A 23,832-nucleotide genomic window follows, 5' to 3' on the forward strand; every position below is an offset into this window, starting at 1 on the left:
ACATTATTGATAATATGGTTCTAGATAGAGTAGAATGGCATATCAAGATTCATGTAGTCAACTTCAAATGATTGGAAAAAAGTTCTAATGATGATAACATTTAAGACTTGGACAATTTTTAACCAAACCAAAATGTACTAATTGTTTGTAAATCTTCACTAGCTTAATCAAAACACACTATAGACATGGCATTTACAATATCAAAAAATAGAATGGTTCCCTACTCGTATGTTTAGAAACATTTTAGAATCATATCAAAGAACCAGTAAGAACAAATCACATTTTAAAATGTCTGCCGAGTAAGAACAATCTCGGATTTTCTTTAGAATGCGAGGCACCAAGAACAATGGTGGTTGGTAGCGACCATCGGGACATATTTTTATCTTGCCAAACAAGGGGAATTTTGCCATTTATGGTGGGGGAGCAGCATTTTAAACCGGAATCGGGTTCCTGGCCATACATACTAATTCTCCACTTAGGGAGTCGATCACAAAAATATTTAAATGATATTAAAGGTTCAAGAAACGTAAAAATTACCAATCAAGTAATAGGCATATTATAATGCGATCTCTAACATCAAGGCTACGTGCTGCTAGTTAAAAGACCTCCATAACCATAAGTTTTCCAATGAATATGCAAGGCGATCAAGATTGTTATGACCCTGATCGTATCTACAAAATAGAGCCTTGCTTTCGTCGAGACACATGCCAACAGCTATTTCCATGGATGTATTAGGAAAAATACCATGGATCAAAGTCGTATGCTTTTTTCTTTGATAACTAAATATCCCTTTGCCTTGTATTTTCCCTTTTGAAGTCCATATATTTGTAAAATATATACAAATAAAGCCACCCATTATGCAGGCTTTCACTCCAAGAATAAACCTTGCAAAGAGAAGAAGCCATGCCTAACCTTTGTCCTGCATTGCCCGATTATTTCAGATGCGCTTTGGTGGAACATATGGCACGTTGTTGTCTTCACAGACATTCTAAGGAAAAAGAGAAGAAAAAACAATTGAATATTTTCATTTTAAGTGGAAGTAGAAAGTAAAGAAGAGAAAAAAAAACTTACAAGGAGGAATACTTTTTCTTTTCGATATAAGAAAAGGAAACAAGAGTACACATTGTGTGCACCAAAAGATACATGGGCAGGCTATTTGTCATCGTAAAGACACAACGGAGATGGATGTAGCTTTGACATTTTCTTTGTCGACAGTTTGTTTCCACTGTCTATCATTGACAATGGACAGTGGATGCCATGCCCGTGAATCTTCCAGTATACACAATGCGCATACCATGTTACCACTCTGAAAGAGTAGCTTACATCCGAGGGCCTCCAGAAAAACGAAAGATGAGCTACAACCCCGTACAAGATTCATGTGACCAAGATTCAACAGAAGTGGAAGAAATAATGATTTCTTATAGTTACAACAGATAGAATCTCTTTAGTTGTTGAAGGCTAAATTAAAAGTTTAAACCATTAAGAGCTAGATTGGATTTGCACAGATGAAATTTGGTTTGCGCAAACGCGACTAAATTTCCCATTGGATTTGCACAAATGAAATTTAGTTTGCGCAAACCCAATTAAATTTCCCATTAGGTTTTGCAGATTGAAAAATTAAATGCACATCAAAAACCCACAAAAGTAAATCGTAGTTAAAAGAAACTAAACTAATTGGCTTATGTGAGTGCATCTCTCTGTAATACATGAGGATTTTTCGGGTTTTGAAATTTCAGCAACCTAAACTTAAAAAAGTATACTATTATCATTATTAATATTATTGTTATTCTTATTCTTATCGTTCTTAATGTTATTATGAAAGAGAAAAAATATCTCACGGCTGGGGCATTATCAATTATGAAGATCGCTTGAGTGGTCAAACCTGCATTTCATCTGAGAGTTGCTCTGAAACAGCAAGTGTATAGCAACCAGGAACAAATTTTGCTGCCAGCGAAAACAAAAATATTAGAATCAAAACTACCCGAAACTAATAAACAAAACCATGCAATCTATGATGCTCTGGATAAAATTCAACTACGCAGACTATTAAAACTTACATAAATGCACAAGTATGGCCAAGAAAAATAATCATACTAGAAAGTCATATTCTTGTGAATGCAGGAATGACAACAAATAATTGTTTTCCAATGCTATAATTATTTAGAAAAACAAAATAAAAAACAAAAAGCAAATAGATTTCAATAAGATTGAGATGTGCTAACATAGTTTTTCTGGAATAGATAAACGTTTTATCTCTCTCTCTCTCTCTCTCTCTCTCTCTCTCTCTCTCTCTCCATGAAATATTTCAGCAATATTCAGCTATTTTCTGGTGACTTTGGGGACTCTGTTCAGCTTCCGGAGCAAGGAAGATGTGTTTAATTGTTCCTTTGATTGATTTAGATTTTAGAGACTTTAGAAAAGAACCAAGGGTTTTAGGGGTTTTGAAATAATTTCTCTTTCAAAACATTGTAATTGATTACTTATGGGGATGTGATATTGTGTTTAATATAGAGATAAAGGGTGGGCCACCCACACTTTCTTTAAATTAAAAATTTAATACATTAAAAAAAAAAAAACTATATCGGGTTTTTGGGATGCATATATTGTGGTTTTTGGTGGCTTTTGTGCATTTTTGTGGTATGCATAATCAGGTATTTGGGTTTTCAGATTCTCTTATTTTGATATGAATTAATCAATATTTTTTCAAGGTAATTCTTTTTCTATTATTGGTCTTGGCTATTCACTCTGGAAGCGCAGATGCTACAATGGGTTTCTTCCATTGTTAATTTGGATTTTCCTTTTTTCCGTTGAATATTTAGAGTGAGAGGGAATTTACTTTTTGTAACGAAAAAAGTAAATGATTTTGTAAAATATAAGGTTTTTTAATTCTAATATATCAATTATCAATATCCTATTGAGTCTATAATTTATATTTTGAATTTTCTGTATGTATTTCAAATTTTGCATTGAGTTTGTGTATCTTTTTGGTAGGATTGTCCTACTTGCATGTGATTGTCATTTTTCGGTTGGAGAATTGTCAATTGATACATATAGTATATGGATTTGGGGAAAGAAATGAGATAAGTATTGTTATTCTTGACCATGGCTTACGACCTAGCAATAGCAAATACCTACTTTAAAAAACAGTATGAACATTTAACAACTTACAAATGTGGATTATATAAGGTGTGGTTTGTATAGAGCAGAGGCTCTAAACAATCAAATTAGAGCCCACCTTCAAATAGTATCGAGAAATGTGGTTTCAATATTGAAAATCTTTGTGATAGCCTTAAAATATATTTTCATCTTTAATTATAAAATTTAAAGCTTCAAAAATAGTATTTCTATGAACACTTGAAAATTGAAGGTCCAAAAATGTGTTACAAGATGCACTATTTCAAAAACTTGAAGTCCATTTTTTCTCATATCCATGCATCTTGATGTCGAGATGATCAATTTGAGGATATTTGGGCATAAAAACAACCTCTTCTAGTAAAATTTTTGAGGTGGGCTCTAATTTGATTGTTTAGAGCCTCGACTCTATATAAACTTTTTCCTTATATAAAAGCCGGATAGACTTTTTTCTCATTATGAAGGCAAAACGACCATCATCTAAATACTGAAAGGTCATCCCAAAGAGTTCAACTATACAACATAGGCTCATGGTTATGGATGTTCATAATTTCATATGAAAAAATGGAAGACAAGTGAAATTAATATGTATCCAAGAACTAGGTGGTGGAATTAAAAAAAGGAAAAAAATACTTATTTAGGAATATTAATAAAAGAAGGAAAACAAAATTTAAAGGACAAAGTTAACGTTAAGTGGAATGAGATGGCTAATTGTATTACGAAAATGGCAAAAGACATTTTAGGAGAATTTAGAGGAAAAAAAACATTCAGATGAGGAAGCTTGATGGTGGAGTGATGAGGTTCAAAAGGCTATCAGTGAAAAACGATCATGTTACAAAGTTTGTCGATGGAATAGAAATGATCAAAACTTAAAAGAATATAAAAGTGCCAAAAAGTATGCTAAGAAACTTAGTAAATAAGGCTAAGCTCAAGGCATAAATGATCTACACAATGAAGTGGGTCAAGATAATGTGAAAAAAATGTCTTCAAACTAGCAAAAATAAGAGAGGAAATGCAAAGAACTAGATCATGCTAAATGCATTAAGAGTAAGGATTAGAGGGTCTTGGTAAAGAAAGACAAGGTCAATGAAAGGTAGAAAATTTATTTGCAAAAATTGTTAAATGAAGACCCCTTTAGGAGCAAAGCACTAGAAGAAACCTTTGACATAAATGAGGCTGGAGGTCATAGATACATTCATAGGATTAGGATATATGAAGTGAAAGAAGCTTTAAGAAAGATGAAGATAGGAAAGGCTTTAGGACTAAATGGTATACCAATAGAGGTTTGGAAGTGCATGGGAGATATTAGCACATTATGGTTGAACAAGTTGTTCGTCATGAAGAGAACGAAGACTATGCCATAAGACTGGAGAAAAAGTATTGTGGCACCTATTTACAAGAACAAATGATACATATAGAGTTGTACGAACTATCGAGGGATCAAACTTATGAGCCACACTATGAAGATGTAGGAGAGAATAATTGAGCAACGACTACGACATGAAATGAGTGTATCAGAAAACCAGTTCGGACTTATGCTAGGGAGGTAAACCATTAAAATTATTATCATATTTAGGCAATTGATTGAGAAGTTTAGGAAGAAGAGAAAAGACCTCCACATGGTCTTTATTGATCCAAGGAAAGCCTTTCAAGGAATCTCTAGAGGATATACTAACATGGTGAGGGATATATACGAGGAAGCGCTAACTAGTGTGAGGATAACTAGTGGAGAAGTAAAATTTCAATGATAATAGGCCACAGTAGAGGTCAGCATTGAGCCCATCTCTTTGCTTTGGTTATGGATGCGTTAACTAGGTATATACAGGATAAGATACTGTGGTATTTTCAGATGACATAGCTTTGATTGATGAGACTCGAGATGGTGTCAATACAAAGCACTTTTGAGGGATGATGTAGAATCTAAAGATTATAAAATTAGCTGGACTAAGACAAAATTATGGAATGCAAGTTTAGTAATAATAGGAGTAGAAATGAAGTAGTTAAAATTGATGGCCACGAAGTGTCTAAAAGAGATTATTTTCGATGTATTGAGTCGATAATTCACAAGAATAGAGAGTTTGAGGAAGATATGAACAAAGAATTGGATCTCAGTAGACGAAACGGATATGCTTCTAGAGTATTATGTGATCGCCACGTACCAATGTAACTAAAGAGAATTTCTATAGGATGGTTGTAAGACCAGCCATGGTTTATAGGCAGTCAAGAAACAACATATCCAAAATGAGTTTATTTGAGATGAGGATGCTAAGATGGATGAGCGGCAAGACAAGAAAGGACAGATTTCAGAATGAACACATTTGAGGGAACTCAAGGATAGCTCCAATAGGCGACAATATAAGGAAAAGTAGACTTGGTTGGTCTGGCCATGTGCAGCATCGACCTAGAATAGCAACGATTGGGGGGTGATTCAGTTCAAATGGGAGGCTCTAAAAGAACAAGGGGAAGGCCCAAAAGGACATGAATGGAAGTAGTGATAAGAGAAATGGTAACTAATGGTCTAACCGAAGGTATGGCCCTTGAAAAAGTGGAATGGCATAACACGATTTGTGCAGCCGACCCCAATAGATGGGATAAGGCTCAGATGATGATGATGATGATGAATTGTTAATTGACGGTAATGGTGGTTTGAGAATTTGGTGATTAGTGGCTTGGATAGGTACAATTGGTGGTGGTTTTAGTTAGGAGGTTGGGTGGTGAATTAGGTGGTCAAAAAATATCCTCATGTGAGTCGAACAAAGCCAAATCAGATAGCATGGGGACACATGTAAATATAGTTTTTAATAAGGAAAAGTCCAAAGTATGATTATATATATTGCAAGAAAGCACTAAAGGAAGGGCACATACACCACATCAAAGAGCATTTAGCTCAAAAATCTGGCAACATAAGCAAATGTCCTAAAATGTGTGCCCGTTTCATCTACAAAATGCAAAAGGGCATTGAGAATCATGGAAATGAAGCAAAGACGGCAATTGATTGCCAATGGATTAGAGATCCATACCTGCCCCAATGATGACATTTGATTTGGACGAAGCATAGAATCCCACGTCGACACCCAATGTGGACCTACCTAGGAGGAGAATGGAAAAAGAACCTACTCCAAGTGTTACTAGTAGGCCTAGGAAGCATAGTGGCGTGGGGAGATTATTTCCTACCCAAGACACTAGTAGGTGCCCAGCTAACAATAAAAAGTGTGTTGTTTTAACAAAGCAGTAAAAAGAGTACACATGTTTTTTTTGCCCAAAGGATATATGATGCTGTGATGCATTTTAATGCATTCAACTCCTATCTCCAACCTATTGGCCTAGGATACAAAGGCCCTAGTTTCCATGAAGCTAAAAGTTGGCTGCCAAAGAATAACGTAGAAGAGGTCCAGGCTCTGTAAATACATACAACGAGATCTAGGCCAGTCATGACTGATGGGAGGATTGATGGTTGAGGTCAAAAACTGATCAACTTTCATATTGGCACAAGAGTGCCATTCTAAAAGTCAATTGATGCCTCAAATATTGTTTCATTCATAGTTGTTGGAAACGCCTGCAATTCCGAATCATTTTAGGGATCAGAGTCTCGGAATAGCGACTAGCTAGAAGATTATTGTTTTCCGAATTGGCGTACAAACATTGGGAATTGTGGGAAACGAGATTACTACTTTATAGAAAACAAGATTCGACCTAAACGAAATCGAGATCCCTACATATATGTAATACAGATTCCAACCTCATTGGAATCGAGTTTCCGACCTAATCGAAATCGACCCGTATGGAATTGAGATTCATTCATATATGAAATCGAGATTCCAACATCTTTGGAATCAAGTTTCTGACGTTGAGATCCATATCAATTTGAAATCGGGTTTCGATCCACCTGGCAATCGAGATTTTGTAACTCTATGGGGTCGACTTTCAACCCCCTTAGAATCAAGATTTCTATATCAATGACATATCGTGTCTTAACAACATAGAATCTCATCAAGCAATCGAGATCAGAGGTCTGTAAGACTTGAAGAAGGGCTCCTTAGATTTGAAGTCATTGTATCGCCTATTGAGCCTCAAAAACAGTCTGAGAAGTAAGGTCAATTAATAGACCCTCGTAGTCCCCTTAGGGAAATATCTACAAAAGATACAAATATCATCTCATGTATTTTTAAAATGTGATTTTGATTTGACTATAGTTCAAAATGGGATCTTGTTTGTGCTATGGTGTTGCATATGTTGCAGTATGCGCCTTTGATACTGGGGCAAAGATATGGAGTATTCAATTTTTCAACGTTCCAAGGCCCAAGTGCTCTTAATTTTAATGCTCCAACGCCCAAGTTATATTTGCCATTGTTGCCCATAAAAGAAGTTATACTTGCCTTTATTACTTGCAAAAGACACTTGTTAAAAACTTTAAACATTCGCAACCAATACTTCCACACTGAGTTCATCAGATTATTATGAGAGGCACATATGAACTATGGGAGACAATTGTTTCTAGAATGGTTTCCAAATAACTAAAACCAAAATCCATAAACATTTGAACCAATCCCCTAGAACATTAGTATCGGATTTTGGGGTATTACTTCCAAAAAAAATCAGATTGAGATTCCATGAGGGTAAAAGCAAGATTCAATGTTTGAATAATTTATGGTTTCTACATCTAAGAACTGTGGTACTTAATGTTCAAGAATCTTGATTCAAAAATAATCGAATCAAGTATCATTATTCAACAAATTTAGAATCAAGATTCAACAACTAAGGAATTGAGAATTAATAAATATTAGAAACAAGATTCCATAATGTTGGGATTGAGATTCCTAAAATAAAGAAATGAGATTCCTGACTTCACATAAACAAATTATGTGAAGATTCCTTGTAGGAATAGCACAATCAGGTCATAGAATTGGGATTGAGAATAGGAATTGTGACCTTGGGTGAGAGATTTCATTAACTATGATTTCATTTATTTAAAGACGTTGATCATGTGGGGTTGCACAATATGGTCTAGTTTATAACAGATAAGGCAGCCAACTACTCCTTTTGTGGCAGTTGTCTCAAGATCACTATTTAATGCAATGAGTTTTCCTTTTTATTTTGCTATTTTTAGAAACAAAAATTTAGGTTCAAAGTTATTTTTGTCTTTTATGGTTGTAGAGATTTCAAGGGTAAAATTGGAAATTTTATTTTATTTTAATATAGGAAGATAGATATTGGTGGTTACAAGAGAGATATGGGTGAGTTAAAAGGAATCTTCTATAATTATGAGATTTAGTTGATGTAGAGAGATTTTTAAGGGGGCTCGCAATGCATTGAGAAAGAGAGAGATTTACATGAGATTAAAGAGAGAAAAACATGAAGATAGAGAGATTGAGAAAAAATGAGGGGAGGTGAGGTTTTCTTGGTTTTTCTTTCATCTTATTTTTTTGTTAATTATTTTGGTTTGTATTTAAAAGGAAGAAGTCCCCTTTTTGAAGAACTCGGTTATTTTGAGAAAAAATAAATTGTTTTAATCTTGTAAAGAGATATTCGGGGTGGACTCCCTTGCAGACCTTGAGAGAAAGTATATTCTCTTATCTATTTATTTTTATTTTAATTTTATTTATTTCTTCCCTCCATCCTTCCCTATATCAATTGGTATCATAGCTTTGAGATCAGAGCCTTGGAAACCATAACACATGATGCTTTAACAAATATCTACAGATCCAGTTATGGAGTATATAAATCAAATATTTGAGCAATTGCATCAAAAATTTAAGAGAATCACATACGAACTGATGTGCCTACAAATAATAGATTGCAACAGGAGAAGGAAGAACATGAAGAGGTAAATCTCAATGCAAAAGATGCAAACAGTTATGAAGAAGATAAGCTAGTTGCGATATGTGAAACAACACCCTTTGAGATAGAAGAAGAATCGAGATCAAGTTGGGTATTTCAGATGTCCATTACAAGCTAGATATGAGTGTTTGATCAATTTTGTCTTTTATGGTTGTAGAGATTTCAAGGGTAGAAATAGAAAGTTTATTTTAATTTAAGATAGGAAGATAGACATTGGAGGTTACAAGAGAAGTATGGAGGAGTTAAAAGGAGTCTTCTATATTTATGGGATTTAGTTGACGTACAGAGATTTTTAAAAGGGCTCACATTGGATTGAGAAAGAGTGAGAAAGAGATACTTACATGAGGTTAAACAGAGAGAACATGGGCAACAAAGAGAGGGTAAAAAAGTGGGGAGATGAGGTTTTTGATGGTTTTTTTTATCTTGTTTTTAATTAATTCTTTCAGTTTGTCTTCAAAGGGAAGAGGTCTGTTTTAGAAGAACTTGGTTACTTTGAGAAGAAATAAATTGTTTTGATCTTAAGAGATTTTTGGGGTAGACTCCCTTGTAGACTCTGAGAGATGGTATATTCTCTCATCTATTTATTTTTATTTTTAATTTATTTATTTCTTCCCTCCATACTTCGCTGCATCACTATTCAATATATTTTAGATTTTTGTATGCTGCCCATTGCAAAGATCTAATGCTTGAGGACATTGGGAAGATGGAGGATGTCGTATAAGTTTTATATAGGGTTAAAACAATTATAAAATTCATCTGGAACGATTCATTTGTCTTCAATTTAGCAAGAAAGCACACAGAATAGATCTAGTGGGCCCGCAGTTGCAAGGTTCGCAGCTGATTTCCACACATTGAAAAGCCCATTGCAGAAAAAAGATGGCCTGATAGATTATGTACAAGCAAGATACAATAGGAGTACAGGCAAGATACAATAGTAGTACAGCCATGGTGAAGTTGATCTTGATTAGCCCATTTTGGACCACAGTTGCCAATGTGATTAGAGTCACTAAGTGGTCGGTGAAGTCTTGAGGTTGGCATACAGTGATGCTGGGCCTGCCATGAGGCAATGAATAGGGCTACAGAGGTCAATGCTGCAACGTTTTTCAGTATAAGAAGTCCGAGTACAAGAAATCTTGAGAGAATATTAACAGGAGATGGCAATTGCATTACCCTACACATGCAGTTGCTTACTAGTTTAACTCAAAACGTTTCTACAAATCCACATTTTGCAATCAAGAGATTTTAAAAGGCTTGCATCCTGATCTACATATGCAAGTGAGAATTGGCAAGGATGAACTTGTAAGAGGAGGCTAGGGAAATTTTGGGTGAAAGATGGCATTAAAGACTTGTAAGGATATCCTCCTAGGTAATTCAATTTATCAGTTCAAATTTCCATTGCTCATTTGTCTAATTTACAGATTAATTTTATATTATCTACATTTTAAGAGTTAAACCCATATTACAATCTCTCATATTATTTTCCCTATTATTTAATTGCAGTAGAATGGCAGGACAAATTTGATAGCGATGCTCCTAACCTTAACATTTTGATATTCATATTATCAGCCGAACTTGCAGCGCAAGTAGTTGTAAGAGGAATTGGAGCATTTTTCAAAAGTGCTGACATTATATCATGTATAGGAGTATTTACATGTTCTCACAAGCAGTGACGAAAGGCATCCACAAGCCGAGGACTCTACAAAGCAAAAAATGATCACCAAAAAAATGATTGCCCAAATAAGAGATCAAAAAAAGATTGAAAGAAGAAAACGAGAGTCGCAAGGTCTACCCACAAGATTGGAACTCAAAAATCTCAAAGGATTCTGAGAGGGTATGAGCATCATTTGGAGCATTTGGAGCGTGCACCTCATGAATTAGTCTCAGGGGGAGGATATGGGAACCAGTAGTGACTGGGCTGTCGAGGGAATCGATGGAGGGGATGGACTCTGAACTCCTCCAGATTGATGGCACTAGATCGCTTGGGACAGCACATGAAAAGATAATGGCAATGCAGGAAGACTAAGGCACGAGAGCTTCTCGAAATGACACAATGTCTTCAACTATTAAAGCATGCATCCTATGAAGTGACTAATGGGCAGCCCTTTGATAGAAACTGGCAAATTGCAGTGATAGCTAATTCCATTACCACTAATTCTTAATGGAAACATGGCGTGGATGATATCTTAGGTTGGTCCTAGATTATATGGCGCTTGTTGGTGCATACATGTCCCTGATTCCTACCTCTGCAAGGGACGTGTCATTTGCAGACCACCATAGTCCATCCATCATTAGCGTTAGGACCCTCAAGGGAATGGAGGATTAAACTGCAGTCTGGAAAAGTACGTAGTGTTCAACCATGGTCCGCAGTAGAAGTAGGTGGCTTGTGGAGATCTACAAGGGGCCGTGGGAGACTTACAGGTGCTAGTCACACCTGTGGACGCATGCCAATAAGCTTGATTTTTAGCAGGTTTTGAAAAGGTGACCCCCTGGCCCCAAAAAGCATGAGCGTGGCATTTGATGTTCTAAGAGTGTCAGCCAAGTTTAGTCCCAATCCGATCAAGATAAAGCAGATCATGACAAAAATTACATCTCGCAGTGTCGCTCTCCAACATGCTAAAAAGTACCTCATAACTAGAGCTATATTGCCAAGGTCTCACATGAGTACTAGACCATAGCCATTGGATTCAGAAGGCCCAAAACCCCCCAAATATCAATTTTCAGCTCATTTGTACGCTTCTGAACCATTTTAGGCTCAACTTACCCAAAGCGGGTAGGTTCTACACTATCTCCATGCAGCCTCAATGAACTGTTTTTTGAAGACGGAAATACTTTGGGAAGCCATAACTTCTCCATCTTGATGCCAATCAAGCCCAAATTTCAGTATGTGATGCATCTTATCAAGAAACACGTTTTGATATTTAGCATGGTCCGAGACAATGCCCGGAACGAAAGAATCTTGGAGAGAAGTTGGGAAAAAAATGCATAAAATGCCGAATTTTTAAGAGAAACATATATTCACTCCCATGGCCTTTTCTCAAAGCCCCGACATCATTGCGACTTCGACTCAGAGAGCTTCAATTTGAGGTAAATTTTGTTCAAGATTGAAGGGGGAAGACACCTTATTTTGGCTCAAAACAAGGCACGATTTTCTGGCAAAATACGAAAATGGATCAATCGGCACTCAAATCAAGGGGTTTTGTTGCAAAACAATCACAACAACCTCCCCTTTGATTTGTGATAAAGAAAATGACCAAAAACATGGAGAAACAAGCAAGATAGAAGAAACAAAATTTCAAGAATATGGGTTTAGCCGGATTTTGAGATCAACCTCAAAAGTTCGATTCAAGCTTAATAAATGGATATCAAATCAATCGTCTCAAGACGACCATCATTTTTATGGTGTTGGATTGTAGGAAATGCCCCTGAAAAGAGCCCCAAGGCATGGCTATGGCAAGAGGCCCCTTTTGGAGGGATGGTTTTGTCATTTTCAAGATTTGACCAAGGGCAAAATGGTCATTTTGCATAAAAACGGGATTGATTATTTTATTTATTTTAATGTCCTTTTTTAGCATTTTGTTGTATTTTGGTAATCCACCCTTGTTTTGTGGAGACCTTATATAAGTTGTTTATACTCATTGTAACCTAAGTTGGAAAGTTGATAAAAAAATCATAAGCTTTGCTCCTTCGAGCTTAAGCTTTTCCTACTTTCTTACTTCAAAAGAGAGGAAAGCGAATATTTTTACATTGAGAGGAATACCCTTGGACTCCCAAACTTCCATACCCGAGGCTTCCAAACCTCCTACTCCCTACTCCCATACTCCAAACCCCCTACACTACACCTTATCCTACACCCTAAACCACCCATCCTAATCCCCTCAATCCTAATCTACTCAACCCTACACCACACCATACCCTACTCCCTACACCATACCCTACTCCCTACACCATACCATACCCAATTCCCTACACCACACCATATCCTACTCTCTACATCACACCATATCCTACACCTTAGCCTACCCACACTTAACCCATTACCCATACTCCATAACTCACCTAGGTTCACCCAAATCCAACCTTGCACCCTAGCCCCCTACCCAAAGACCCAAATCCTTCTAAAGGGCACTCAAGAGACCTCGGGAGCACACCTAGCCGACAAGTTTGAGCCCTCACCTCATCCACCTAGGTACCAGGTCCATCTCTCTCCTCTCTCCTCTCTCCTCTCTCCTCTCTCCTCTCTCCTCTTTCCTCTTCTTTCTTCTTTTGGTCTCTTTTTCTTCTTTCTTATTTCTTCTTTCTTCTCTCTCTCTTTTTCTTCTTCCTTCTTTCTTCTTTCTCTCTCCTTTTCTTCTTCTTTTTCTTTCTTCTTCTTCTTCTCTCTTTCTCTTTTTCTCTTTCTCTTCCTCTCTCTTTCCCTAATTCTCTCTTTCTCTTCCCCTCACTTGGGAGGCGACCAAGCTGCCCCCCATTTCTCTTTTTCCCTTCTCTCTCTCACCCTCATTTGGGAGGCAGCTAAGCCACCCCCATTTCATGCTCTCACTCTCTCTCCTCCCCCACTTGGGAGGTGGCTAGGCCGCCCCATCTCTCTTTCTCTCTCTCCCCCCTCTCTCTTTCCCCTCATCTCTCAAAGGGAACGGCTGGGCTGTCCCCCTTTCTCACCTCTCTTTCTCTTCTCTCTCTCTCCCCCTCTCTCTCTCTCTTTCTCCTCATTTCTCACAGGGGACGGCTGGGCTGTCCCCCTTTCTCCCCTCTCTCTCTCTCTTCTATTTCTCTCTCCTTACCTTTCAAAGGGGACGACTGGGCCGCCCCTTTCTTCCCTCTCTTTTCGTTTCTCTCGTCTCTCTTCCTTCCCCTCCTCCTCTTTCCTTTCTTCCCTCTCTATTCTCTCCTCTCTCTTCTCCCCTCTCTTCCCACTTTATTCTCTCTTTCTCTCCCTTCCCTTCTCTCTTCTTCTCTTCTCTCTTCTCTCTCTTTCTATCCCTTTCTTCTCTTCTTCTCACCTTTCCCCTCTTTTTACCTCTATCCCCCTCTACCCCCCTTTCTTTCTCTTCACTCTACCATTTACTTCTCTCTTGCCTCGTACCTCTCTCTCCAACCACTCCCTAGGAGGCTCTTCAAAAGCACATCTCTACAAGCTTGTCTCGCGGACACCGCTTTCTTGAACCCTCTGTAGTGTTGAAGCCATTTCAGGCTAGGACCTTTCTAGTAGACTTTGGCGAAGCCACCTATGGGAGGCCAACCTGAGAGGACGCTTGATTGGTAGTTGGTTCCCCCTTTGCTCTTCTTTCTTCTTTCTTGTCTTGCTTCCCCCTCTTCCTTTATATCTCCTTCCTTGCTCTTCTTCATCTATTAGGAGGCTCTTCAGAAAGCGGATCTCTACGAGTTTGGCTCATGGGCAACACTACCTTGAACCCTCTGGGGTACGTAGGCTTTGTGCCTAGGTACCTTCTCTCTTGCCACCTGGGAAAACCCCCTGGGTGAGGTAACGCCGAAAGGTTGCCCAATTCTCGGGAGGTTACCCCTTTCTTCTTCCCCCTTCTCTATTTTTTCATCTGACGCCCTCCTTAGCCCAAAACCCTAACTGTCCTCTTTGAACCCCTTTTAAGCCTTCCCCTGTTTCTCACCTATAACCTCAGCCATCCCAAGACGATCCAAGAGCAATCCGACTCCAGATCTCAAAAAAATGCAAAAGCACATTTCTACAAGCTTGTCTCGCGAACACCGCTTTCTCGAACCCTCTGTAGTGTTGAAGCCATTTCAGGCTAGGACCTTTCTAGTAGACTTTGGCGAAGCCACCTATGGGAGGCCAACCTGAGAGGACGCTTGATTGGTAGTTGGTTCCCCCTTTGCTCTTCTTTCTTCTTTCTTGTCTTGCTTCCCCCTCTTCCTTTATATCTCCTTCCTTGCTCTTCTTCATCTATTAGGAGGCTCTTCAGAAAGCGGATCTCTACGAGTTTGGCTCATGGGCAACACTACCTTGAACCCTCTGGGGTACGTAGGCTTTGTGCCCAGGTACCTTCTCTCTTGCCACCTGGGAAAACCCCCTGGGTGAGGTAACGCCGAAAGGTTGCCCAATTCTCGGGAGGTTACCCCTTTCTTCTTCCCCCTTCTCTATTTTTTCATCTGACGCCCTCCTTAGCCCAAAACCCTAACTGTCCTCTTTGAACCCCTCTTAAGCCTTCCCCTGTTTCTCACCTATAACCTCAGCCATCTCAGGACGATCCAAGAGCAATCCGACTCCAGATCTCAAAAAAATGCAAAACATACGAGCGTAACAGTGAACCAAAAAGGGAGTAATTTCCAAACCGTGCCGAGAAGGCCGGGGGCTTTCGCGTAATTGATTTAAGAGGGCCCACAAGGGCACAGACACGTCCGCACATGGGCGCACGCCGTGCACACACATGCATGCGCGATGCCCCGTGGTTTTCGGAGAGGGTGATCCCGGGCCGGGTCCTAGACCGCGACGAGATCGATGCCTAACCAAAGATGTGTCCTATCTTGAGAAAAACTTGATAAGGTGGAGTTTTGGCGAGTAAGAGTGGACCAAGATAGTAGTAAAACTTAAGTTCTTGAAAGGATTTGCATTTGAAGTAGAGAAAACCTAAACAGAAATCTCCAAGGGCATTGTATCTAGTGAAGTGACAGGTATGCACATGGATGCCTTGTACATGAATCCATATTCTTCTATGTTGGAGAGCTAATATTCAAGACTCAAGGGTTGAAGGTGAAGCTTGCCTCTCCAGAAGAACAAATTTTTACTGGTCGATGCTATGTCTCTAGTTTTCCTTAAAAGGGAACCGAAGCCAATATCCTCCTCAGTACAAAAGGAGATGTTGCAAATTCCAAGCGGCAGCAAACCATTTTTTTATATTTCTTGAGTCATGCCTAGGTGGGTCGAAGGTTGCAATTAGAGAGTTGTTTAGAGAAGTTAATCTCTCTTGAAGGAAATTACCCTCGATCTCATATCTAGGCTTGGATCTTTCAACAAGGTTAGAGGTTGACCTTGGGTGGTGCTAGGTTTAAGGATGGGCTATTTTGTACAGGTTTCTGGCTACGGTTGGTTTAGCCAAAATTTTGAGGGGTAATGAGATGCTTATAGTTATTGTGTTGTTTGGGGGGATTGGGTAAAGAGTGGAAGTTATAGTGTTGGTAGAGCATTGAACAAAGTTGAGGGAACATGCAAAGGTAATATAGGGGTGGATTAAGTTATTAGGTAATGTAATGAGCTTGGCATGCCTGAGATTTGGAATATCATTTTTTTGTTTTGGATTTCCTTTCAGAGGTTTGGGGGCTTAACTTATTTTCTTCTTCTTCTTTTTTTTGGGTTTTTTGGTTTTGGGGGGGTTGGGTTTTTGGAGTAGAGTGCGGACAACTAGTGGAGAGCTGAGTGCGTTCCAGGTGACAATAGGTCTACATCAGAGGTCAACATTGAGCCCATACCTCTTTGTCTTAGTTATGGACGACTTAACTAGGCACCTACAAGATGAGGTACCGTAGTGTCTGCTGTTTGCGGACGAACTAGTTTTGATCAATGAGACCCGAAATGGTGTCAAACACAAAGTTAGAGCTTTGAAGGGATGCTCTAAAATCTAAAAAATTTAAAATTAGTCGGACTAAGACAAAGTATATGGAATGAAAATTTAGTAATAATAGGAGCAGAGACAAGTAGTCAAGATTGACGGTCAAGAAATACCAAAAAGACTGCGCTTTCGATATCTTGGGTTGATACTCCAAGAAACTGGAGAGATTGAGGAAGATGTCGCACATATAATTAGTGTGGGGTGGGCGAAGTAAGGATGTGGTACCGGAGTTTTATGCAATCACCGCATACCAATGAAGCTAAAGGGCAAGTTTCACAGTTGTGAAACGAATTTTGCTTTATGGGGCAGAATGTTGAGCGGTCAAGAAGCAACATACCCATAGGACGAGTGTAGTTGAGATAAGGATGTTACGATGGATGAGTGGCAAGACAAAAATGGATAGAATTTGAAATGAATACATTCGAAAAATATTTAGGTGTGGCACCAATAGGCGATAAGATGAGAGAGTAGACTTAGGTAGGCTAGCGATGTGAAGCGCAGACCCAAAACGGTAGCTGCTAGGAGGTGCAAGTTGGTTCAAGTGGAAGGCTCAAAAAGGCAAGGGATAGGCCCAAAAGGATATGGTTGAAAGTAGTGAGAAAAGATATGGGGACTTATGGCCCCACTGCAGAGGGAAGAGGTTTGAGCAAGGTAATAAGGAGACGAGGAGGATAGAATAGAAGGCAATGAGGAGGTTTGAAAGACAATAAGTAGATAAGGAGTGATAGAAGAAAAATTATTCTTATTTTTTATTTTTATTCAATTTCAAAAGATGTATGTTATAGTTCAATTTTAAGGTTTATTTTAGGGTTTTAAGTTTTTTAGGGAGGTTTTTATAATTTTTTTGTTTATTTCATCGGTAGTATTCACAAGTACTATTCACGGGTACTGTTCACAAGGGTAAAATTGTCATTACAAAACTTAAGTTTAAGTTAGGATATATAGGTCATTTTAATCATTGTATGGACATGTAATGTTATTGAACATTGAATTCTAATATATAAGAGGTGTGGGGCCCTGAGTGGGGAATTCCACATAGATTTTTAAAAATTGAAAAAGAGAAAAGCTTAGGCTTTTGGAACCCTAACTTGGAGTATGGAGAAGAAACCATAGGCTTCTTCGACTTGTGCTTGTGTTTGGCTTATTTCTTGTTGATTTTACTGTTTCCCTCAATTTTCCATGCATCACCTTTTCTACCATAACCGTGGACTTGGAAGTTTTAAAAGAGAAGAAAATTTGCACCCAAAAGAAATCGTGATTATGAATACATACCACACTAACACACTATGGAAGGAATACCCATCCCAAAGGAATGTGGCTGAATGTGATTTAGGATTCCTACCTGAACTAGAGGTGTCAACAAGTCAAGGCAAGATTGGGTAGGTTCATGCATGGCTGGTACAGGTGGAGGACCAGCTTCAGCATGACTTGCGGTTGAACAGCCTAGCTTAAGCATGGCTTGATTAAGGGAATCTAAGCTTGAGCATGGCTTAATTAAGGGAATCTAAGCTTGAGCCTGACTTTGCTTAACTTTCTCCACACACAAGCCTGTAAACAAGCAAAGTCAAGCTACAATAAGCCCGTGACACAAGGCAATTTTTAATGCAATAATACAATAACTTAAGCTCTAATTAATTAATAAATTAAATAAACTCAATCATACCCTCGATGAGGCCATAAGTCCCCCATATTTTTTCTCACTACTTCCAACCATGTCCTTTTGGGCCTACCCCTTTCCCTTTTTGATCTTGGTTTATCCATTGAACAAGTTAGTAGGCCCGGCTTGAGAGACTTGTCGAACCAAAAAGTGTTGCTTAAGCTTGGCCTCGATTTGAGTGACTAGTCGAACCAAAAAGTGTTGCTCAAGCTTGGCTCATTGCAAGCCGAGTTGAGCGAGAGCGCTGGCTTCATTTTTTGACACCCCTAATCAGTAGAATGCCTATGGATGTCCTCCAAAACTTAGGCAATATGAGAAACTCAACTTTGATGCTAGCTTAACTAGGAAGATAATCTAGGCCCAATACGTTGTGGTTCCGAGACTTGACCCAAGAAGAAGGCAAAATTCTGAAATGCTATGGCAGCTCGGGGGACAATAGGATAAAGCATCAAAGCCAAGCCTCTAAAATAAGTGTTTTGAATTTATGCAGGTTATCCATTCAGCTAGTAGATATTGAATGTAAATCTATCAACAGGATGGAGGCTAAGGAACAAGATCACTTATTCATGGAAGCAAATGTCAAGATTCAAGATTATTTATGATGCATTGACGTACCCAACATAATCATTTGCAAGGGAGGCAAATGTGATGATGAACCATAGGAGTTAGCCAAGAGGATTGAGTTTTTGGATTCCCTAACATCATGTCACTGCATAAATTTCTATTGATAAGATTATAGTTGTTAAAAAGAAAATGACATATAAACTCAGAGAATAAAAAAAGATGAAAAACACCCACCAATTTTATATCTATTTAAGCAAAACTTACAAACCGTTAACAAGATATTGCATAACAAAAGAAGGTAATCGTTATTTCAAAGTATCTAGGGAATATGTGTACAACTGCAAAAACAACGCAATTAAGGATACAATATATAGCCCTCCATATGTCAAGGAGACCCAACAGAGTCGAAGATGCCATAGATATCAATGCAAAGTAAGAAACCTACCAGGATTATTCATGATATTGGGAACCACAGAACAAATTAAGGCTAAACAACTAAATTGTTTACCAACAAGAATATTAAATGAAAGTACCACAGGAAGTCTTAAACAGGTGATCCTTTTTTACTTCTACGCTCAAACATAAGTCATTAACAGTAATGTGAACGTGTAGCACAAGGTCAAAAGAATGCCCCAGAGGGCATGTATTGAATTAAAGGGGTAACCTGAGCTTGGAAGACTTCAAAATCCTTTAATTTAATAAGAACAGGAAAAAATGTAATAGCCTAGGCCCATAAAAAACAAAGACAAGCGCGAACAACTTGAAGGCTCAGTCAAAAAGTCAAGCGTGATTGGCTTCATTTGATAATCAACCAAAATTTGAAATAATATCAAGATAGTAGAATTTAAGGGACTCCTCTAGAATTAGGATAAACACATGTGCTAGAGAAAGGGTTGCAATGAGGGAGTCACTTAAGATTAAGATAATGCATAATAGTATAAATAGGATCCCAAAGCGTATATGGGAGGTACTTAAATATTATAGAATGCTAAGAGGTGGTAAACAAAAAAAGTCTCGGAATTATCTGGCAGGACAAAGTCAAACAACAATAAGGTCAAAAAAAGAACTCAAAATTTTACAATTCAATATTTTATGCAATATCAACTTTTCACGAGTAGATTTTGAAATTTAACTTGCTATTATTGCATATATACGCAACTTGGAATCTTTCATGCCAATAGACTTAACAAAACGCAAAGCACCATTAGGATGTAATCAGTTTGTTCATATGCTACACCCTTAAATTTTATTTATTGATCTATATTACGAACTCATTGATCCTTTTTTCTCCTCCCCTTTCGTCCTTCTTACAAATTAAAACTTAATATAATCATAATAAGCAATCTCAATTAGCTGTATCAAACTAAGTAATCTAAAATAGTGGCATCTTATTAAGTAATCTCAAATAATTGTATCATATAAAGTAATCTCCGGCACCCCTCAATAATTTTATTATGTTTCGAATCTTTCTTAAAATTTACCAATAACACTCCAAGAATTACAAATGAATATGTAAATGCATCACACCTCTGCTCAGCTACATTTATAAAAATATTTATTTTAGCTCTTTCCTGACAACACGATGAGCGGAATGAGCCATACAAATGACCCATACATTCATGGAAAACGAGAATAGAGTCATCATCATCATCATCATAATCATCAGAGCATGTTCTCAACTATTTGGGGTTGGTTAAATAGAGAACAGAGTAAAAATGAAAAATGAAAAACTGACTTGCTTCATTATATTTCATATTGTTCTTAATTTTCATCTATTTTGGATTTGTGTAGTGCAAGGAGTATAGGAATGCATAAATGACATGCAAGTCAATAAAGTTAAATACAGGAAAGTAAAACTAAAAACTAAAATTCCTAAAGCTAATATAAGTTTTAGCACATGCAAATCTTACAAATTCTCAACCATCGAGCTGCCCAGCTTTTTGTTGGGTCCATGCAAGAAATAATCCTGTTAAAAGAAAACAACAGGTGAATTCCTCAACAGTTCCAATATATTGCCTCATTCCTGCACAATTTTTCTCTGCATATCGCAGAGAGAGAGAGAGAGAGAGAGAGAGCATGTGTGTAAATATGTTATGACATGTTTGCAGGAAACTACGATATCAGAGACACTCCCACTCATCATTGCATTATAACAGATCCACAATAATATTTGCTTAATCCAAAATCACAACATGAAAATCAAATGAGAAATATACAGATGTTAAGAGCTCTTAATATCAAATAGTTAACTCTAATACATACGAAGCTGCAGCGTGGGGAATCATCAGCACCTCTGACATCAAAGAGCAACTCAAATGCATTAAAGCGCGCCCTTGCAAGAAGAGGATATCCTTAGTCTGACTGAAGGGATCTCACTAAAAAAGCCCACTGATTTATGCATTCTGATTTATGCATTTAGGCATGCAAGCATTTAGCCAACGATACCCAGTTATCTAAACTTCTGCAATTTCCCATGTCATACAAAACAGACACACTTGTCATGTTTGTCCAATTTATGGAATTACATGTCTAGTAAGAAAGTAGTGCCTGCAGATCCAAAAAATAAAAATTACCAGTCATGCCCTGACACACATGTGCCATGTCTTCACTCTGTATGTTGGATCGTGAGTCGACACATGTGTGTAGTGCGTTGGGTGCCTGATTTTCTTAATGTATGCAACATGTGTGGCATTGTTATATAGATTTTCCCCCCCTCCAATGAAATTAGACGTAGCATTAAATGCCAAGCCCTTTTCAAGGGTACTAATATCCACTTTAAGATTCATTTATATACTACTATTCCTCTATTGCCTCTACTGAAACCACCAAATGTCACAAAAAATTTCACCCTCTACAAGCAAACCTCGTTCTTGAAAACAAACTAAATGATTAATACTTTTGAGTATGGTTGTTGGAAATGTATTGATGCATTCCTTCAGAGACATTTGTTACTGTCAGACAGCCACAAAGATTCAATCTGGAAATAATGAGTTAAAGACCTCGAAGTCCAAAATACCTTGCAATATTTTACTGCATCTTTCCAGTGCTCCTTTTCGGATGATTTTTTCTTCAACAGTATTAATTGCTTCATATGCTCGGTTGTTCTTTTTTCTGACTTGTTCTTTTACAGTATTACTTTCTACTTTTGTTCATTTCAAATGATGTCATGGGAAAAAAAATGTGAGCTAAGCAATATCACCATGTATACCAAGCAATATCACCATGTATACCAATTATTAAACGCCATATATTTTTTCAGGAAGATTTGCTAACACAAAACAGATTAAGGATTCAGCTAGCAAACTCCAAAATTTAGGAATCACAAATACAACTACATATCAATTTAAAACTGAATAAATCACAACTTACCCATTAAAATTGGGAGTAGTGCAATCTACAACTCGTTCATGATCCTTATCCATGTTAAAGAAAGTGCAATTCTCACAACCCATTTCTCTAAACTGTATATGAAACATGGAAGCATGATTAAAAAAAGAATTCCTTAAGAAGCAAAAAAGGAATTGAACCAACACATTCATAGGATTACCCCACCACATGCATAAACAAATAGCAATCACAAAATAACATAAACTCAAAAGCCAACAACCCCAATATATATAATAGCAAAGAAAATCAAAGATATTTCAAACATAACATCAGCTAGATCCTGAAGAAAATAATTAAGAGAATTTCATTATAAATGAGAATTTCACCACCTATTCCCAATAGAAGGGACAATATTAAAAACAAATTTATTTTTTTTGCTCCGAAAAAAATAAAAAATAAAAAGAATGAAAAGCAAATAAAGAATATGCGGCAAAGGGGAAGAAAAACCAAATTGCATGTGATGTTTATTGCATGTGCCAAAGAAGGGGAAAATAAGAAGAAAATAACTAGAAATATAACCGGACGCATGTGACAAAGAAGGAGGAAATGAGAAGAAAATAACTAGAAATATAACCTGATCATATGTTTTCACAAGTCTGCATCGAAGACAGGCCCTCAGTTCATGCCCAAAACCAGTTGGAACCTGGGCTGCATTGGCCATCGTATATTCGCTCACAAACTCCTGTCCATTCAGTGAATGAAGGTCTTAAAACCAAACAAGAAAATGAAACCCTAGATTTCTCCATGAATAGAATCATAAGTATTAAAACGGGTTTTAGGACTTGCTATTAATTTATCATATAAGAGAGAGGAAGCAAAGGATGTTTATCGATCGATTGCAGAGCTTCAATCCCTTGAATGAATGATGATAGTTTTAAGGGAATGAGACAGGATAGAACACATGACGGAGACGATAGGAAGGCTTGTAAATACCTGCAGCTAAAATGGAAAAGGCGAAAGCGGGAAATGGCAGAGCGGGAGAAAACAAAAACCTCCCGCGAGTTACAGCATTTGAGAGAGAGAGGGGGATCGAAAGTAACGCGAGCTTTGCCGATGAGTGAGAGGGGTCGAAAGTAACGCAAGCTTTTGCCGATTGGTTTATTAGGTTTGTATAAGGCAGTCGACAATGGCGTCCCGCTAAAAATTTAAAAGGGAAAATTATAGGGGTGTGGTTTCCTGCAACCTTAAAGAATTCACGCACCTCAAATTTTATCTTTAACATATAATTTGTGGGGAAAATTTTTTGGGATTATCTCAAATCTATTTTCATATTTAATTCAAAAATTTTAAATTTTAAAAATAATTAAAATCAAATAAATCTATAAATATATGAAAATCTTAAAAATAGACTGTCTCGATAATATGTTGAAAGATGCATTATTTATGGGACTCAAAATCCGTTTTTTTATACATCCATACATGTAAATGTTGAGATGATTAATTACATAGTTTTTCAACATTACAACAACCTTTTCAAATAGAGTTTTGTGGTGCATATGTAATTCTACATTTTAAGGTTGAAACTTTATATAAACTATTTTCAAATTATAGGTATCTTTCTAAAATCAACTTTTTAGATATCTTGTCCTCATTGCTTTTTTATCACACCATAAACCTCAACAATATTTTTTTTTGTATTTATTTTACAATAAAAAAATCAATAAAATTTAAACA

The 23,832-nt window shown here is 37.4% G+C and overlaps 1 protein-coding gene across 2 annotated transcripts; it reads right to left on the reverse strand.

Annotated features, from left to right (window-relative positions):
• Positions 1-429: 429 nt before the first annotated feature.
• LOC18431574 (transcription elongation factor SPT4 homolog 1) lies at positions 430-23,385 on the reverse strand. Of its 2 annotated transcripts, XR_016049516.1 has the most exons (7): positions 23,092-23,385; positions 22,733-22,840; positions 22,141-22,232; positions 20,682-20,737; positions 18,823-18,916; positions 1,883-1,944; positions 430-988 (listed from the first exon to the last, which is right to left on the reverse strand). XR_016049516.1 is itself a non-coding variant. In XM_006841696.4 (6 exons), exons 2-6 carry the CDS (start codon positions 22,817-22,819, stop codon positions 938-940), a joined length of 348 nt encoding a protein of 115 aa, XP_006841759.1. In that variant the 5' UTR covers positions 22,820-22,840; positions 23,092-23,385; the 3' UTR covers positions 430-937. The 2 variants fall into 2 exon arrangements, 1 of the variants encoding a protein (XP_006841759.1); XM_006841696.4 differs by lacking the exon at positions 18,823-18,916.
• Positions 23,386-23,832: the final 447 nt, after the last annotated feature.

The sequence above is a fragment of the Amborella trichopoda genome, chromosome 2 (genome assembly GCF_054954075.1).
Source record: "Amborella trichopoda isolate Santa Cruz 75 chromosome 2, AtrichopodaSantaCruz75HAP2 v2.0, whole genome shotgun sequence".
NCBI lineage: Eukaryota > Viridiplantae > Streptophyta > Magnoliopsida > Amborellales > Amborellaceae > Amborella > Amborella trichopoda.